Source organism: Pungitius pungitius, chromosome 8, assembly GCF_949316345.1.
Source record: "Pungitius pungitius chromosome 8, fPunPun2.1, whole genome shotgun sequence".
In the NCBI taxonomy this organism is placed as follows: domain Eukaryota; kingdom Metazoa; phylum Chordata; class Actinopteri; order Perciformes; family Gasterosteidae; genus Pungitius; species Pungitius pungitius.
The window spans coordinates 12,310,231-12,330,852 of record NC_084907.1 but is presented as its reverse complement, the minus strand read 5'-3'; the positions used below and the strand labels follow the sequence as shown (position 1 = coordinate 12,330,852).

Sequence of the window (20,622 nt, the reverse complement as noted above, 5' to 3'; positions counted from 1 at the left end):
TAGCCTTTCCCCTTGGTTTTGGGCACGATCATTACCTCCTCCAAATGTACACTTTGTACATCAATGGGTTGTCACAGTAATTTAACCCTGCATGCCCCTGAGAGCTACTGAGGGTAGAATTGGATCCGGGTGGTTCCATGTTGACCGGTCACTTGATGCCATGGTCTCGTAATGGCCACATTTTTATTTTGACCTGTGTGAGACATTTAAGTTTTTTTTCTACTTTGTTTGTCTGGATCTATCAAGGTGTCGCACTAGTGTATGCTGTGTATCAGGCAAACAGGGCGTCATCAATGATGATTAGCTCACTCAGTCCTACCTGATGCCAGTCAATACTCGCGGTGAGGGAGATCGAGTCCCCTGGGAGGAGCAAAGGATGCTGCCTTTTTTTAATTTGGAGCCTGGCCAAGGGGCCAGTACAGATATAAAAACACCCTACGGCAGATAATTAAAACCAAAGAAATGTTAGCTTATCAAAGAGAGGGGTTTCCCATCTAAGGAATCTACTTTTGTGTTCTCGCCTCCGTCCTGATACCAATCTGTCTTCGTTAAACCAATATCCGCCAATGATATTAGCCCACTGCCATGTCATTTCTTGTTTTATTCTCATAGCTTTTGATTCCTGACCAATATGTTGATCACATTAGTCTACTGGAAAGAGCAAAACCAAAATCACATCATTGGCTACTGTCCCTCTAAATGTCCTCTGACAGACGTGTCCTTTTGATGGTGTTGCTGTTTGCAAAAACGGTTGCCAAGATACGGATTAGATGTGTTTTTGGGACATTTTGATAAAGGTATTGATGTAAACACAGCAGGTTGTTCCAGAAGAACAAAGTCTTTAATCTCTTTGTGACAACCCAAAACGTGTTACCCTCAAGTAACAGTAACTTTATCTTAAATGACAATAAGTCAATGGTAATTGAGCATGGTAGTAAATCAAAAAAATATATAAAAAATAATGCTGACAATTATATTATCGCACATTTACAGTTTCTAGTAATTAATGTAATTCATAAAGTCTTGCTCATTGGCTCTGAACACTCGGCGGGGTGAAAAGAAAATGTTTCAGCTGGTGCCTGTTAAGATAAAAATGAAACCTTAGCTTTGATCTACCCGAAACAGAAAATCCATTTACATGTGTTGACATGGGTGTACATGTACTGGTTCGTGATACCGTTTCTAGTTCACTTGCATTGTGATCAATTGTGTTCTTCAATAACCTCATTTTGGATCAGCAGCTGAGCACTCAGGCAATGCAGACAACAACTGGTGATAAGAGAATCAGAGCCGCCTGTTGTGTGCGCGTGTTGCTACGATGCAGCATGCCGACCGCTGTTCATCATTAGGCAAAACCGAGGAGTATGCATTATGGATGATGTAGTCATTCTAAATGTAACGCATAAACTGTGAGAGGCTTTGGGATGAAAGCCGGAATGGATGCCAGCGAGTAAGAGCCTTCCCACAGATGCTGCTGCAACCACAGCGTGAGATCGAAGCAGAGATCAATGGAAGCCAAGCCAAAAGTCTCTTTGCTTCAAATGTCCTGAAGAAGGTGGAATCCATTAAGCACTTCTGTATCTGCATGTGGAAAATAAGATAAATGTTAATTTGGATATGTGTTTGATTTTGTCCTCTGTCACAGCAAGGCGTTAAACCCTTGTTCATTCACACAATAACCTTCTAGTGGGGCAAACGCTATTAGGCACGCAGTGTACCTGTAGCCCATGTCAAAGCAGCAGAAAAGGGTGGTTTTTATTAATGTATTTGTGTACAGAAAAATAATTACAAAAGAATGAACTTTAAAAATGTTTCCACGAAAAATCTGCTATTGAATGTCCTCTTCATTCTGCCCCAACTTTAATATGTCCAAAACAGAGCAATTCCTAAACCTCCCTTTAATAGAGTCTTTCAGGGAGGCACAGGAAGAGGAACAAGTGGCTCTATTCATTAGCGTCCAAAATGCTAATGCCTTCGGTTCTTAACACGTTTATAAGGGTTCCCATGTCACGACACGGCATGGTCCACTCTAATGGGCCCTGTGGCCGGGGGGGACTGCATAAAAAAGCCAGACACATAACAGAACATGACAAATATGACAACAAGAGTGCTGGTTTCCTGGGTAATGGGGCTTCTGAATCCCCCTTCTTTTCTTCTGGAGCACTCACGAAAGCATGTTATGTTACTGTGAACATTTCTTCTTTTTCTTTCCCTCACAATGTTCTGTGTAACAGTTACTCTGATCATTGTAAAGAGGAAGAAGAAGAAATGTGTTCGCCTCCAAACAGGGGTCACACTGTAACCTTTGTTTGGAGCCAAACACAGATGCTGACATTTAGATATCTTCAGTTGGGCATTGTGTGCTTTTGCCCACCTGTCCGTATAGTCATAGGTTGTCTAGACTTGGTGGGGAAGAGAAGAGCCAATGAAGTGGCCTGTCATTGGAGCGGTTTTCCATTCCAGTGGCTAATATTGAATTCCGGTAACTATGTGCTCCCATATGTAAATGACGGCAACACAAGGCTCTGTATTGGAGAAACTTTCTGCGAGCAAATAAATGAAGGGCAGGCAGGGCTTAGTGATTGCTTGGGAAAGTAATTACTCCTTATCTGTATGGGTGCTGGGAGGAGGGTCCTCTGCAGAGCCGCCCTCCAGCCTCTGGGCCCCCTTTTGGATTGATATTGTGTCAACTACTCAAAAGATATTTCTTATGTGACATTCTGGTGAAGCTCTGGAACAGGTTCACGTTTGTATCGACCAGTTTGAGCGATCGAACCACAGAGCGACCAACTTCACCCAATTCTCAATGTCATTTCGCATTACAAATGGACTATTGACTGTTGAAGGGAAAACCTTCATTGAACTATTCATGGGGCGAGATGAAAGTACTTCATAAACAGTGTAAAGCCTCCACTTTTTTGTTAAATTACTTTGTGGGATCGATGTTTCCACGTGTTTGAGCATTCAAACCGTTTAAACACCTTAATTACAGCGCTCAACATTTACGCTCAGGTGGGTCCGCTATCCTTTACTTTCGTTCAGTCACGGCCGGCTGCCTACTTAGTGTCTCATGCCGCAGTAAACCCTGGCTGGATGTTGCTTGTCATAAAAATAATGCATTCGCAGGCAACAAGTCAGTCAATCTCCGAACCCAACTGCTATCATTGTTAGAGGATGATTATCATGATTAGTATGACAGACCATATGTCAGGGGTTTCGGTGTAGCCAGGCTTTCCTCATCAGGGCATCAGCCATGGTTCACCGTCCTCTTAGAGACTGGAACTGATAGATTAATGCAGATACAGTGTTTCTCAATGGGTTACCAGCACTGCTGTTGAAAATGTACCCAGAATCGGCATCTACCTTAAGTGGAGATATTAGAATCCTCAAAAAAGTGGAATTGGTTCGATAAATTCCTTGTTTATACAATTTGTACTGTGAGTCATCAGTGCATGTTTCCTACCATGTCTAAAGGCTGCTGTTCAAAGCAATCCTGTACAACAGTTTTGCAAATATTGAGGCATTCTCCCGTGAACAAATAAGCATTTTGGCGGGGGGTGAAACATTCCTCGATGTTGAGTTTGTGGATCACAAACCTTTTGTTGTCATTGACCCACAGTTCTTTTTCTCACATAATACAGGGGGCACACCACATGTTCACCGTGACATCCCTGCCTTTGCTTTTTCACGTGTTGACATGGGCATCAAAAGACATAATTAGATTGGAGGTTGCCGGCACTTTTAGCTACTCATGTGTTGTTTGCCTTTGAATGGCCTCACAATGCTGTGTGTTAGTTAACCTGAATATTCAGCCCCCGCGTGGAGCCACCAGGAGGTCAGCTTTGTGGCCGGCTCGCCTCGTCCGTCAACCTACTCATGGGATGCGGTCCAGACCACAAAGCAAATCTATATTGCATCGCTTATTGGAAGTAGCATGCACAACTGCAGCACTCCTTTTCTGTTCCAAGGCCACAGATGCAGATAGCATGCCGACACCAATGATCTTCGTCTCCATTTCCTTGCCTCGCCCTGTTGAAGGTTCGATTTTACCGTTAAAGCAAATTAGATTTAATCCCACTCAGTGCCGATGCCAAACCGCAGCACTTGAACATATACTCAGAACCTGAGGACGGCAGCCTCATTTTGCTCTAACCACTTGATACCTCCTTGAGACCTGAACTCGCTCACTTGAAATCTAGAGCTTTTTACCGCCCCTGACACTCAACACCGTGTGCACTATGCAACAGAAGAAGGAAATTTGTGTTTTGCCCGGCTCCAGTGGAGCTCTGCAGCGTGTTTTGTACTCTCCAATCGGCCTGAACAAAACAAATGTTAAATAATGATCAAATGGAAAGAGGAAGGGTGCAGCCAAGGCCGCTCATAACTCTGGACACAGGGTGTATTGAGTGGTCTACAAATGGATGCTCTAACTGTCTCCTTCAGAGGTCAGCATACTATGCGTTTTTTTTTTTTTTTTTACAGATGTCACTTTCTAAAATGTTCTCGGCCTTTTGATATAAAACAGGCGTTTGACTTTTAGCACAACAAATAGCAGCCGACCTCGCGCACACAGGAAACACAATGTTGTATTCTGTCTTCAGGCAGAGCTTTTGATGGTGGTCCAACAAAGGCACCAACTCCGAAAAAGAACCCTTTCACTGCCTCTTTGCTAATGCCCCATGTGTCCTTTCAAGTTGTGAAGAGATAACTTTCTGGGTGTGCCTCTTGTTTCAGTCTAAAGCAGCCATTTGTTTCACTTCTTCAAGCACCCCCTCACGTGGGCGGGGGCTCTATCGGAAACACTGAGAGCTTTAGGCCCTTGATCTGGCTCCACATCTGTCATGATGGGTTGATGTTGGGTTGATATCCCTAGATAACTACATTATCTATGTGGTTGCCCTTCCTACTTCCTGATGTGTTTCTCAGCTCAGCACAGAAACAGTGAAATAATGGAAACTGGCATTTTGACAATCGGCCATTCAATCGCATACCCAGAGAGAACTGTATGCGCATGTCCCTGAGACGCAGGGTGCAGGTTCATGCCTGTCCATAAATGTCTCAGCTACCTGTAATTCACCACCTGAGGGGAATAATTTATATTGACTTTAGTGTTTTTCTTTTGATAAGCCACTACTACCCCATGTAGCCCATGTCTATATCTTCAAATTTCTTCCTGGAACATATGTGTCATAAAAAATACACCAAAACACCGATGAGCACAATCCATCATGCAGTGCCAGAAGGGATATTGCTGTGGCAGCGCACTCGTAAGAATTGTGCCTGTAGGCTACCACACCTGACGTGCTAATTGATATCAAGAGAGGCTCTGAGAAGAATCTGCCTCCACGTTTCCCACACTTAAAGGAGTGTGTAGTACTGTTGCACGCCATGTTCTCCTGACTAGACACCTTTTCAAGCGAATATTGGGGAATCAGGAACTCCCCAAGTAACACTCTAGCAAACGATCACGCCAGCCCACACACACTCACGCAAACACTGATGTAGTTCTGCCAGTGTTATTTTTGTGTGCTCAGTGAATGGCCATGAGGATGAAACGTTGTGCAGCCAGCCTATTGATGAGCATGTCTGTGCAAAGCCACACACACACAGAGAGAAAAGCCTCGCCCTGAACACCCCTAACCCTCCCCCCCCCACACACACACACACATCTTTAATTTGTCTCAACTATTGGTCCGCCTCCTCATCTCTTGCTGTGCGTCCATGCACGACGGATCCCACCAACATTTTCCACCGCAGGATTAACTTTGTAGCTCACCGGGGCTGCTCTGCCTCAGTGCACCTAAAGGGGCTGACCCCGAGGTGTGTGAAGAGAGGCCAGCGGGACGCTCCTTAAAAGGCTGTTCCTCATCCTCTGGGTTAGCTTCAGATTGCATTACAGTGGAGCCAGCCTCTCTGGAGAGAGAGGATTCGATCAGATGAATTTTGTGCATGCAGTGCATGTGTGTTGCGCTGTGTGTGTAGTGCGTTTGAGTGTCATGGTTACCATGCCTACACCTTTTTTTCCCTTCTCCGTTTATCTTAACGAGTTCATTTTCCAGCTTGTGTGCCGTGCTCTCTGTCAGCTGTGTACACAGCCACAGAGCAGAGGACTTCTCCATTGCCAAGTGTCACTTGGGTGAAATAGCCTATTGATTCGTTGGGGGGGGGGGGCATGATTAAATTGAGGTCTAAGTGGACACTTCAGTTGAACTGGTCCACATGAGGGAAGCGCAAATCTGCGTTTGTCCGGGTTCTGGTGCACCAGTATTTCCTCTTTGATGTGCCTCAATTAATTGGAAGTCAACATAGATGTGACAATCTCCATTTTTTTATTAAATGGGGCTATACCATCTGTTAAACATATAGTCTTGGAAGCATTCTTACGAATGGAGTAATGGTACTGAAGATTAAAATCATTTCACATCTTGCACTTGAGTCGTGCATCCGATGGTTATAAAGACGGACTCTGCCCTGTCAGAGGTACGGTGCTCGTAGAAGCGGCACTCACTCGTCTTTTGGCGGAGGCAGCCGGAGATGGAACAGACGTTGTTGTGCACACTGTGTTCAGTAGGTGTGCTAATCAGGAGTAGTGATCCGCTGATCGCTGCCATGATTACTCAGTGCACCATCTGTGGTACTCCGAAGGCCAGCAGTCTGGTGAAGAGACTCCCCCAGTCCTCAACAGGGCGGCAGTCAGCGCTGCATTCGCACATCATCACAAGAGTGAACGTTTCAGATAAACCCCTCACGCATGTTGGTTGATCAGCTTCTCTGAAGTACGCCCCGCTGAGTAAATCTCCTGTCATTGCGGATCTGGAAATCATTTAGGAGACTGTTAAAGTGCCACGGATGATGAGGAACTAGTGCATGCATGTGGCCAATTTGGTCTACGGAATTTGTGCCTGTTTTCCATTTTGCAGTCACAGGTCCTAAACGATACCAGTTTAGGACCTGAGTAGTATGTGGTATGAGGTTCGTGCAGAGTTCAAACTCTGGAACTCAGCAAAAATCAACTTTTCAACAGTCTGTGAGAAAGATAGGGACACCTGTTACCGTGGCAACTCGTCAAAAAGAATACCCTGCACTGGTTTCTTATATCCATTCGGACTTAGAGGATAGAGCGTGCGGTATCAACCAAAGGCAGGCTGGCCTCTGTCTGACTGCCAGGCTGGAGGCTTATTGACCGTTTTTTGACAGACTGAGCAGCAGAAAACCGGCCATGTGCCCAAAGTTCAATTAAAAGCGTCACACTGTGCGTCGTAAGCACACTTGCCAAATGGTGGCAAAAAGCGTAAAGCTGGTCTCCCTCAGCGATTTGGTTGTGCCTCTGGGAAGTCCATGACGTTAAGGCCAATCAATTAAAAAAAAATGTCCTTCTGATGCAGTATTATTTTCCTCGACCTGACACGTTGAAGGAAACACGTGAGCTACCTCTTGATGAGTTTTTGCATGGCCGTGAACCGCTGCCACCTACGTTTGTTCCCTCGTTGTGTGAGCTTGGGTGGGTGGGAGCGAATTCAAACGCTCCGTGCTCGGGTCTCACCCGAGGGGGCGGGGGCAGCGGGTCAAGAGAGCATTATTTAAAATCCAGTGACACAATACAGTTCCATCTTGTCGTGGTCAGATAACCTTTTAGTGATTGCTGCTTGAGGGAGATAAGAATTCTATCATAAATTAAAGGTGTTGTATGAATAAATGTCCCTGAATTAAGTGGCCGCGAAACAGAATTTATGAGTTCATTGAGTCGTGCGACCAGCTTCCACTTTCTCCCCGACGTTCCTTATGGCGTTTTGACATTGGTTCAAAGTGTGCCTTTTTGTCTCTGTAAGTCATGTCCAAAAACCCCGTGAATCAGCTGGGCTGGAAGTGCGACTGAGCCAGGGGATCGCAGAGAAAGAGGAAGAGACTTTCCCCCCCCCCCCGGGGGGCGGTGCCCGGGACAATGTCAGGTCTGTCTGGTGCTAGTGCATGAACACTAAGCTTTTCGGAACTGGCAGCCCGCCCCGGTATGTACCCTCCCCCCCCCCCTCCCCTTCCCTTCCCCCTGGCGTCCAGAGCTGTCCAGCCCCGGAGCCCTAAGCGTTTGTGCAAAGTTCATAAGGCTTCCCTCTTTGTTTTGTGTGGCCATAATGGCAACTCCATCCTGTTGTAGCTGAAAGGACGTGTGAGTGTTCTCAGTTACCGACTTTGGCAGACTGCTCTCGTTATGAAAAGACCAGTTCCCCCCCCCATCAACAGCTCCGAATCTCAGCCGCCAATTTGCTAAATGGAAAACCGCAAGTTAGGTGACATAAAAATGTTTGTTGATGAATCTAGACCATTTAAATCCAACCTACAATCCAACGGTAGATGATTGAAAGACATATCGCATTTAAATTGCACTTAACAAGCTGCTAAATGACTGTCATTTTGTCCAGTCCTGTAAAAAAGGTACACAATCTCACCTCCAGCGTTTCCCCAACTGTCAGCATATGTGAAGCCCCAGTGATAATAACCTTGTTATTTGCGGACGCGGTTGGTTCTCCTACAGCGGTTACAACCAGCATCAGCATAATTCAAGCATGACCCTCCCCCCCTTTCATTTTCTGCTTCTCTCCTTATTAAAACCCCAAGTCTCGGCCCAGGGTCCACACCATACATCATCCAGACTAGGGGCGCTTCCTCCCCCCCATGGGTCGTGGGAGAGAAACTGAATGTGTGTGTGTGTGTTAGGTTCTTGTCGGCGCTCCGTGTGCACCGAGCTCTGTCCTGACGTGTCAACCAGCCTCCACTCAAAACCCCGTCTGTGGATGGGAGTCTGGTCTTTGTTCACTAGCGTGGAACAATCAAGAGTCCCCTCGAAATAAGGCTTGTAAACGGGCATCATGTTGATTGAGAGTTTTTTTAACGGTGGGGACGTGCGCCGCTCCAACAAAAGTGGTTCAAATGCTGAGCAACAATCTCTGGGCGGCATTAGCGATTAAGGAGATTGCCCTGCAATCTTCTTCTGTCAGCCATCGCCAAACAGATTTCCACACAGCAGGCGATCCCCCCCCCCCCCCCCCCCCACCCCACCCCACCCCACACACACACACACACTCTGCATATTCATTCCAGCCAATCGCTGGAAACCACAACAAGTCTTCAGGTGACGCAAAGGACCTTCCTGAATGACAGTGGAGGGAAGTGGGGAGCAAAATGGAACTTGCATTCCTCCACTCTCCTTTGTACGCCCCCTGTGAATAGCCTTCGGATGGGGCTTTGTGGGAGTGATTGTCAGTGGCTTAATGAGCCTCTAAGCCACGCTAGGAGCTTTGGCAACACATGTAGCGCCTTAGTTCCCTTTTTCCGTCCCCGGCTGGCGCGACACAACGCAGAACGGGCCCGCAGCTCTCCGTGTTTCCTCCGATGTGATTTAGTCCTCTTTTTTTCTTGTGGATGGTTTCACCTGGAGGAAGAGGGGTCGCTCCTCTCACAGGGACGACAGCTAACAATGAGGTGAAATCTTGTAAGTATCTCGTAGGTATTTAGGGACGTCTATAAGAAAGCTGCTGCAGCACATTGGGTTTGAGTGTATTCTGCTCGTTACTGTGTGAAGGAGACATCTAGGAGATTAGTCTACGAAAGTTGTTGAAAACCATGTTTTCATTGTGAATGCAAATGCAAATTTACTTGAATGTGAAAATTGAGCTTTGTAGCTGTTGTATTTATTAATAAATCAGCCCACACGGGTTGCTTTTGGGAGAGTACTGAACAACCAAGCTGGAACCAAATGAGCTCTTTGACTAAACAAAGTCCTCAAAATATCCAGATATCGCTCACGGGAAAAGTCAACAGTTAATAGCTGTAAAAATGTTTACCCCATGAGACATGCTCCTCTGACAAATATATCTGAGTAGACTGATACTTGAATTGTGGAACATTCACTTGGTGGGAGATGTGAGACACGTTAAGTATCGGCAGCCGTAAACTCTGAAATCGTCCTATTTATTGTATTTATATCAACTTCAATCAGTGGATTTAAGTTGGAATGGTTAATCAGATCATCCTGTTCATTGACTCAACAAGTAAACAAGCGAGATTAGATGGACAAAATACGTAATCCCACCAGTTCAGTGAAAAGGCCTTTTGTTTGTTTGATCAGATGAATTTAATCCCATTGTGTCCAGGCCTCGTAGTATGCAACTAAAAAGAAGCCATCGGACTTCACTGGATCACTGTTGCGTACAGCAGACTGAACATCCATTTCAAACAGTATTTCAGTGAAACACTCGCCATTCAAACACAGATCCACGTGCACTTCCTGTAAGAACATTGGGCTTCCTGCCAAAGCAAATGGACATCAAACAGCCCCCAGCTGCATCGCTATAGACCTGCAAACACCTCAATTTACAGTAGTTAATCCAACTGCGTGGTTCATTTGGAGGATGCAACATGTGCCGCTGTGGAACTGCCGGTTTTTAGGTGTTAAACACATGCAAAGTAAAAACCTGTCTGTTCAACCCACTGCACCACGGCACCACCAAATCAACACCACACAAACAGAACCGATTTATTGCAGCACTGTTGGCTCACACTGCCTTAGTTTCGACTCGGAATACATAATGAGCTTTTTTCAATGACTATGTCACAATTAGTTCATTGTTGTTGCATCTGCAGAGCATCCATTGACAATAGAGAGATTTGAAAGTCTTGAGTTCATTCCATTGAATTTCTCTCCGTAAACAACCTCAGCCCGACCCGACCAAAGTGACGGAGAGGCTCAGGAACTGGGCCACACATCCGACAGCTGTGTCAAACAGCTTACCCAGAGTAACGCTGTCCAGATGCTCGGCTCCAGCACGGAGAAGGAAATTCAAATGCTCAATCACAGCGAGCAGAGAAACCCGGTCCGCAAACTGAAATTATGATTTCAACTGAATGTTAGACACCTCAAGGGATTTCAAAAGAAAACACATGGATCAGAGTATTTCTGCAAAAATTATTGGTTGTTTGGCAGAAAATAAACTCCTTCTGGGTCAGATTAAATATATATATACACACACACACGGGCCATCGATCATGTCCTGCCGTGGCACAGTGACGTCTGGGGAAATTGCCAGCATCGGTCAGAGTGCATGCGGAGTGGAGCACGCTGTGTTAGCCCACACAAAATATTATTCCAGTCTCTGCGGTCCGGCTCGTGAATTCATCTCTCTGCCGGCTACTCGGCGAGGATCACACACTAATGTGATTATTGTCCTGGGCAAGGGCCCACTCCTGCGGGACTTCAAAGAGAGCAGATCAGAGGGAAAATGAGAAAAGGGCTGTAAGCTGTGATGTGCACAGGTGCAGTGCACTTTCACAAACCCTTCTGCTTTAAAGTTATTAACCGGTTCAAAGTGAGGAGTCTGACAGCCTCTGATATGCATTTTGGGTTTACATACAGTAGCTTAGACATTCCACACGATTTAAAATCATATGTCATGTTGCTGGTTTTAAGTGTTTTCAATCAGCAGACAACTGAAAAGAATACTATAAAGATAATACTCCATTCACACTGTCCTGTTTAGAGGGCACATTTCTATTTGTTTACCCCCTCCCCCTCCTTTGCATTAATTATGGAGACATTACATGTGGGAATTGAGTGACTGAATTACCGTGTTGACATCGCATAACACATCTTAATCAATTAACTGAGGCCACCACATGTGCATACATTTACTGAGAAATAAAAGATGTGCTTTTTTCAGAGTGGATGTAACGACCAAGGCTACAGCGTACTGGTTTATTTCACTCCAGTTCCAGTTTAGTGAGTAGAGAAAAGATGAACTGATGTCATATCACTCTGTGCACATCTTCATATTTTACACAGACAAACGCGGCTTTCAGACACACAAGCAAGCGGATAATTGGGATCCTCATGGCTCCATGCTCATGAAAACCTGCTGTTGTTTGTGTGCATTTCATTTCCACTGAACTGCATGATCTGTTCACTTGTTCACAATCCCCCCCCCCGGCGGTACTGTATGTGGTACCTCATGGCTGCGCAAGGTCGCTGCAGGTTAGGCGCTGTGTAACAACCCCCCCGCCCCGGGGAGGAGAGTTCATCTAAGGTCGTACTTATTAGTTCTAACAGAACACGGGGGGGGCAGGGAGGGTCACGGACCCCCCCGTGTTCATCAGTGCAGCTGCTCTATATCATTCCTCCACACCTGGGAGCTTCACCCCCTCACCCCCCCCTACCACCCTCTGAACGGCTCCAGTCCTCGGTCCCCTCATCCCGCTAAAGCCACGGCCCTGAATTATTGATACTGGGATAATTGAGCCGCCATGCTTTCTGAAGTGCAGTAAGAGAACGAGACAAATTGCAATTAAGCGAGCATGTTATTGCTCCCACTTCCCAATCTCATTTAGCAACTGCTTTCTGTGGTTTAACTTTTTTCTCCTCACTCTACTGATATTTCAATAATAGATGAATAACTGTAGAATAACAAGTAGAACGAGGATTGTGTGAATCGTTGCCAAAGGTCAGAATACTATCTATATCAAACATGTTGTAGTGGGGGAAAACTACATCTAGTTTGAACACAGAAGGAAATGTATTTACACCACAAAAGAGAAACCCTCCCCTTGCGTACGTGGCAGCGAGCGCCACGGAGGGCGTCAGACTGGCGAGCTGAATGAGCTGAATGAGCGTTTGAGTCCACGAAACGAGGAGCGAAGAAGCCGCGCTCATTACGCACATCAGAAGCAACGCGAGTCAATCGGCGCTTAGTGTTAATCGGCCTTTTGTCTTAATTGTCGTTGAGTGATCAAATGGGAATCAGTGTGGTGGAATTATCCGGACTGCGAGAGGGGAGCGCCGGGTTGCCGTCTCCCCCCCCCCCCCCCCCCCCCCCACCCACCGTCTCAGGGCTTTAAAACGTGGAGAATATTTTTAATCCTGCCTGACAAGACGAGGATCTCCTTAATCCTATTACAGACGTGCACATTAAACTACAGTAGGCCCACACGCCTCTGACTGTTGTCTTTGTGTGAGAAATAAGCAGATGGTGGCGGCTCCACAGCCCACCGTAGTGGAGTCTGATTGGCTGAGCCCACCCGGTTACTAGACAACACATCCACCAGTGCTGGGGAATGCTCGAGGTAAACGGCCTGTTGTTGCGCTATTTATTTCCTTGAAATCCTACCCACGTGATCCTCAGCCCGGGTTCCGTTTCATGTATTTGTTTGTCAAAGTTAAGGTGAAACGCCGCAACAGATGGCCGAACCACACGAGCGAACAAACGCACAAGCGCTCGCCAACTGTACTGTTGACGTGGGCCAAAGACGGTGGAAGCGGCACAGCGATAGAGGACACACTCTCCGGTAGTTTGAGGAACGCTGAAGGACTAACAAAGGAGTAGAGGTGAAGGAGGTCACAGCGATATGAAGAAAATAGGAATCTTCTAGTGTTAACAGGGCACAAAGCTATTTGGAGCCACTGTCGTTTTGCTGAACTGAAAGCCCACTTCCCTAAATAAGTACACTGATGTTGGTTGAGGATGCTGAACACACCGTATGCGAGACGACTGCTTCCTCCTGAGGAAACTCTTTTTAGTGGCCGTCGTGTTACTGTGACGACCTAAAGCAGGGTTTGCAAACTCATAGATGAGACATGAGCTGATGTATGGATATACTGTCAACTAAGATAGGAAATCCCACAAAGGACAGGCACCACCATCTGATAGAGCAAGTGGGACCCATGCGGGGAACGACACCAGCTGCAGTTTTACAAGATGTTGTCACTTTGTTAAAAATCAACAGGAATCGCTCCAATGAATGTTGAACACGAGGGACCTTAACTCATACAAAACTGACCCAAGATACATTTAGAAATAAAAGATTCATCTTTTAGCTCATATCTCCATTGACGGCTATGAGGCTTTTGCAAGGCGCCTTTACTGGCAGGACATGGGTTAAATGCAGGGAATAATGAAGGAAAATAAGAAATGTTATTTAGCCGTTGCCTGCTCTGGTTTGTTTGTTGATGTGTTGAATCCATTTACCTGAAAGAGCAATTCTCCTTCTGAGGCCTTGTAGGAGGGGACTTGTTGCCAGGTGGTGGAAACGGGACTGAGAGGAACGAGTTGTTTTCAAGGTCGTGGCTGACTATTGAGGCGATTTCAACAACTTGGATGCACAATGAGACTTCTGCTCGAGGGAGACTTGGTTGGACAAAAAACAACAATTTTGGTGGATGCGCACTGACTGTCCCATAGGACAGAAAAACACAGGAAAAACTTGAATGATGATGGAAAAATGTAGGTTACAAAGGCGTCCATATGTGAAAGTGATTCGATGTTGTTGTTGTTGTTGTTGCAGACAGTGAAGAGTTGCTCTACATCTGTCATTCAGAGAAAGCTTTAAAGTGCCGGGGCACGTTTCACTTAGCTCCGATGACTTTGGTTTCCCTCCGTGTGCCCCCCCCCCCCCTCCACCGAGCCGAGCTTCTGTTCCCTCTCAGCCTTGGCTAAGTAAGGTTAGGGTTCATGTTGGTCTTCCCACAGTGAGCAGCTTTTAACCTCCTGCCAGCTTCATCAATGTCAGGCTGCCGTGATCGCCGCTGAAAGGGGCGGGGATTAGGGACAGCCTGCCTGCCTGTAAATCAGAAGGGGGGGCCCCCTTCCGTGCGCATCATGTGGGTCCGGTGGGCACCATACCCCATGAATGTAGACATCACCACTTGCAGCAGTTGAGCCCCCCCGGGAGCAGACCTCCCACAACCAGATGGCCAGGCTGGTTCTCAATAAATCTTTAACGAGGGGAGAACAAATTAAATCAGGAGTCAAACGCCCGAGCACAGTTTGAACAATGTAATCCCTCCAAGGTGGTGTTAGGTTGTTGTGGGATTTTGGCCAGCTCAGTAGGACAATGAGAAAACTATGTGTTGTGGGGATTGACAGCCCCCCCCCCCCCTTTGCTCCCTCTTCTCTTAACCAGGCCAACCTTGCCAACAAAGCCCCAGCCAATTAGCAGGCAGCCCTTACCTTGTTAGTTAAGTAACATTAATCACCATGTCTGGGAAAAACTAAAAACAAAAGAAGGCCTGAGGCGTTTATTTACAGAATTACTTATGACTGTGAGACACCAATCTTCAGTTGGAAATAAAGTCAATAGGCCTGAATCGTGATGGAGTGGGTTCATATGATGTATTACACACTCAAAAGTCTCCAGCCTTGTCGTGGGTGTGGCAGGGGTCACAACGGTTCAGAAAGCCAGTATTGAGTCACAGGCAGAGTTAATACCATTAACATGAAACATGGTTGAAAAGTTCAGAGTGCACGTTCATCTGAAAACAGATCTGCGCGCAATGAATGAAATCGACTCCCTCGCCCTACGGTCAGTTATTTAATTACTGCCATTGAAAAGGGAGTTTGACCTCCTGAATTTATTGAAGGGAAAATCAAAAATCCCCTTTTAACTCTGAGGTCAAGTATTTATACAAAAAAGATTTACCCCCAAAAAAGAAATCCAATCCTGGATTCTTCTTGTAAAATGAAATATTACGTGTGCTTTCGAAATCATGTAGTGACTGTTTTAAACCCATTTAAATCAGGTCATCCATCCAACGAGCAAACTATGATGTGTGTAAACATTTAAAAAAAAAACTCTAAGTGGCGCTCGGGAAACATGCCGAGATGGATGAGCGCATTTAAGGAGGAGAAAGTCTGGTGAGAAATGGCCCACAGACCGGTGGGGTAGAAGGATAAAAGCAATGTATTTATATCTATTCAGCCATAACTGCAAAGCGCCCAAATATCTTGGGTCAACGGGTTACATGTGACAGAGCAGGAGCTAAAGACGCCTTTAATGGAGCAGAGAAGCCACAGTTGGCTTCGAGCCTTCTAGTGAATGTTGATGTTCTCGTCCTCGGACGTCCATGTCTCGGTTGGTTCTCCTTAACAACACACGCGCCTTGAGGCCTAATCTACACCAGGGCAATAACCCCTCTGCCCTTTGGATTAAACCGCTTGTTTAACATGAACGCCGGCAACCCCCCCCCCCTTTAGACCAGCAGCTTCATGATTGGTCCACAGAGATCATGTTTCTGCCATTGCTTTTCCTTGTGTCATCACACACATCACATCCCCCCCCCCCCCTGCACTCCGGGCCGGTCAGGTTCACTGTTAACTACGTGATCCAGTAATAGCTCGCACCCCTCGGCAATGTGTAGCTGCAGTGTTAATCCCTTCGAGTGGTCGTTATCGGGTACAGGCAGGCACATGATTTCATCAGCCGAAAAGTTTCCTAACTTCCATGGGGATTTGTTTATTTGAATGCCCCCCCCCACCTCAAACTACTGCTGAATCTCTGCCGTGCATTAATACATCCATGGGGCCCTTTGTTTATTTATTTCCATAATAAACCCTGTGCCGCACACTGACATCAAACTACAAGACAAGCCGAGTCCCAAGAGGAAGGGATGATGGGAGGGCTTTATGTGAAGGATTCTTTCAACAAGAGCCACCCCAAAAAAGGGGCTGAGCAGCAGCGCGGGTTCGGGGTTCCACTACTTCCTGTCGGTGGATTCATGCGGCCTCCTCCGTCTCTGTGCTTCTCTCACAGGTACCATAGAAATGCACTGAGGTCCGAGCAAAAACAGAGAACACTCGTTGCTTGAGGACGTCCGAGATTTAAGGAGGAACCATGAGGTTGCAGCAGAGGAGCCCGAGGCTGGTCGCCGCGCTGTCCTTGATGACCTGCGTCTTTTACGCGACTACGGCCGTCGACATCCCGCTGGAGGGTGAGTGCCGCCTCGGGTTAGACGGGAGGCTCCACATTTGTTTTGATGTCTTTGATAGTTGACAGGCTATTCACTCAAATGTCTTCTGCAGTTTTTACAGTTTCTATCAATAAATAAGTTTAATTAATTGTTTCTGCAATGACACCAAAAAGAACATTTTGATTCACTTGTTCATGCACACAGCTATCTGGACAAATCAAATAAATTATCGGGGAGGGCCGGGAACTTAAAGTTATTGTTTGTAAGTTAGACTTCTCTTGCTGCATTCAAAATGAGAGTTAACTCTACTTGAATAACTTGAAAACTGAGTTGATTTAATATAGCATGGCTTTGGCTACATTCTATGTGTGTATTTATTGTTTGCTATCATGTGTTTCCTTTGAACTACAAGTAAAAATCAAAGAAGGGTTTCTAGAAGGTATGAAAAGTGATGCTGTGCATTGTGTCTACTGGCCAGCAGGGGGCGACTCTTCTGGTTTAAAAAATAAGACGTAAGATTGTTTAGAAATCTTTGAGAAAATTATCCTGTTGTAAATCTTGTAAACATAAGTTAATGGTCTCAATCTCTAGTTTCCTTCAATACAGCATGATGTTGAACTGTAAACGATGGTATATTTAGCATTCAGCTTCAGTTATGATTGACAGGTTGCTACCATCGTGTCGTCTGCTGTGCTTCAAACCAGCAGTATACCAAACAATGGGTGACATCCAGGCACTACAACCACTTCTTTTATTTAAAGATTTGAACGCTGATGCAATGCATTCTGAGTCAGCTAAAAAGCAGATGACATTTGTATAAAAACTTTATTTGAGCAGCACTTTTATTTAAATCATACCATCATGCGCTTGATGGCCTCATCTTAGTTCTGAAACAGCTCTAAATAGGTGATCATGTCAATGATAGTAATTGATGGTGAGCTGTTTGATGTTTTTCAGTGTAATAATTCAGCATGAAACGGCTGAATTGTGACAAAACAAACCTTATCACACTCCTGTGAAAAGCCACTTCAGATGAGCCACATGTGAAGCAAGACGCCGGCAGAGCATGTAAAGGACAGGGGTCTTAGAATTATTAATGCTCGTCTCAAGAGGACTTGTCCTTGGTTTATCTTCAAATGCTTTTAATGGGGGAAAAAAAGGTGTTGAATATTTCAGAGGCAGATGAATGGCACCACGGAGGACGCTTACATTCTGTGAATAGAATATATTTACAGCTGCTCTCTGCTTTCAGTCCGATTTTTTTGTCCCTTTTGTGTTGGAGCCTCAGTTTCCTTGGAAACACACATCCAACCTGAATTATTCAGAAATATCTCTTAAGGGCCTGATAGTGATAAAGAATATTTCATAAACGGCTCTTCAGCAAAGGTAACAGTATTTTGTGGATGTCAGTATTTTTGCGTTACTCATGTGTGTATAAAGGGGTTTATGTAGAGAATTCCTGTGACATGAGGAGATTATTTGTAAATCGCTGACTGTTTTTTGTTTTCTCTACCCCCCCCCCCCTCCCTGCCGACATGGACTTTGTAGTTTTAGCTCATATAAACAGTAAGTTGGCTCTGCTGCACCATCACTGGTATTAGTGACATCCGGTGCTCCCGTCTGCTGATCATCTGCCGCGGAGCACAGCGGATGCTTCGCTTCCAGCCATGTGTGTTGGATCGGAATCTCATGTGTTATCTGTCACGACTCCGTAACATCTTGGCGCTCTAGCTTGTAGGACTCATGGCATGTCCTCGTTGTAACTTCACAGCTATCCATTCTCCTCGCCTGTGTTGTGTTTGTTCCATGCCAAAGTAGAAGTGATCATAAACAGTGGTACAGTGGTTCCTGACCTCAGGCTTTAGCCAGCACCCAAATCCCACATCAAACAGTCACAACTTTGACTGACTACAGCCTCTCATCCACGAGCGGCTTTGGCTGGATAAGCCAGCTAAGCCGCATTGTTTCGCCGGGGCCTGGACGCTCCGCTGGGACGCCGTAGTGTGATCGGGATCACAGCTTCAGAACCCACAGTCCGACCGTTTGGGCTTTTCATCCGCCTCCCCAGCTGAAGTTTACGCGATGCCTGAGAGATACTTTTGGAGATAACAGCCAAACACACGCATTTCTAGCAAGTAGGATAAATAGGACTCATTACTTATATTGAACGGGGCTCGATCATGCTTACTGTGTTGATTATTGACCCTCCCCCACCCCCCCAAAAGACCCATTCTGAGACAGTGCAGGGTCAAGACCACCCAAGGAGAAGAATCTATGTGGTTATAATATGATTAAAGCTCTTTGAAAGAAAGAAACCAATCATGTTTTGCTTATTCCCTGAAACACCGTAGACACACTCACCATTCAGAGTTTCTCAAAAGTAAAAGTTACTCTTGAGTTGAAGTCTTTTACTTGAAATATGTCCTCATTAGAAGGCTGAATAAGCTGCAGGGGGCGGGTGTCACAGGCCCAACAGGTTGGGAACCACTGGCCATAGTCTGACATTGATCATGACACTGAAGAGAGCTCTACACGAGGGCCCGTGTTGTGTCTCTCACATTGCCGCCGTTGTTTGTGTGTCCCCAAGTTGAGCAGCTGCCCACCATCACGGCGCAGTCGCCCAGTCCCCTCATCGCCTTCCCGTTCGACGAGAGCTTCCCCGTGACGTGCGAAGCCAAAGGCAACCCCGAGCCAGAGTGAGTACTCCAGACGGGAAGGAAGGACACTCAGCTGCCAAAATCCACTACAGCGTGTTGCATTTGGTTTCAGATGGTTTGGAAAATGAGTTGCCCTTAGCTGAGGGACTTGACCTTTCAGTGCCGCCTTTCTTCACGTAGATTCACATGGATGAAGAATGGCCAGGAATTCGACCCCTCTCTGGACCCCCGCCTGATGAAAGAGGAGAATTCTGGGACCTTTGTGATACCCAATAATGGGAACCTCACAGAGTACCAGGGAAACTATCGCTGTTACGCCTCAAACAGAATGGGGACGGCCATATCGAAGGAGATTGAGTTCATTGTGCCCAGTGAGTAACATCTGTGTGTGTGGTGCTCTGTTACAAGGCTTTCAAATTGATTCGGGTGTGTGATGACTGCACCTCTCCATTGTGAACCTCTCATTGTATTGGACGAGGCAGAAAGTCATTGAGGCCCTCAAAGACCTCCACCCACCTACATTGGAATAAAAAAAAAAAAAGAAAAGCATGGAGTATGCTTCAGCATTTCCTTCCCTCACTTTCTGTTCCCTGAACCCAGTGCATGAACCCACTCTGTGGCAGGGATGTCCGATTTGTTTCTGCAGGCCAACATGGGGAAAGAAGGAGCATCCCAGAATGATATCACTGCCATCTCCTGGAGGAGAAGAGAACTACATCCAATATTTGATTCATTCCTGTCTGTCTTTTTTTCTTCTTTTCTTCAAGATGTTCCAAAGTTCCCAAAAGAAACACTTGAACCCGTCATGGTGGAGGAAGGCCAGGCTTTTGTTTTGCACTGCGATCCACCGAAAGGAATACCCCCCCTCCAGATCTACTGGATGACTATCAGTGAGTCGGGTTTACCATCAGTCAACAGTGACGTTATGTACACATTAGGCTGCATGCAGTACAGGCTTCAAGAAGCCACAAAACACAACATCAACAGGAATAACTCACTCATCATTTGCCACACAAATAGACATGTATTGGAAATACACCAGAGGTAATGCTAAATTAAATGTTAATACAACTTAATGACGACGTCCTTGAAGGACTGTGGCAACTGTGGCTGCACAAGATAGATGTTTTTAACCATTTTGTGTGTGTGAAATCTTAAAGTCTAGTAAATGTAGTAGTGGAGTAGAAGTATAGTGTAAACGGAACACATAAATAATGAAGCATGAGACGCGCCAGGATG

General features: G+C 45.9%; 1 protein-coding gene across 4 annotated transcripts in view; it reads left to right on the top strand.

The window, feature by feature from the left end:
- chl1b (cell adhesion molecule L1-like b) overlaps positions 1–20,622 on the top strand; it is a 51,775-nt gene that overhangs the window by 12,919 nt on the left and 18,234 nt on the right. For 3 of the 4 annotated variants that reach the window (XM_037490554.2, XM_037490552.2, XM_037490555.2), the window contains exons 2-6: positions 16,570–16,747; positions 18,275–18,292; positions 19,314–19,422; positions 19,564–19,754; positions 20,151–20,273. In XM_037490554.2, the coding sequence (XP_037346451.2) occupies positions 16,651–16,747; positions 18,275–18,292; positions 19,314–19,422; positions 19,564–19,754; positions 20,151–20,273 (538 nt within the window). In that variant the 5' untranslated portion in view covers positions 16,570–16,650. Of the gene's footprint in view, positions 1–9,197; positions 9,488–16,569; positions 16,748–18,274; positions 18,293–19,313; positions 19,423–19,563; positions 19,755–20,150; positions 20,274–20,622 lie in introns of those variants that run through there. The other variant, XM_037490553.2, reaches the window with a different exon arrangement.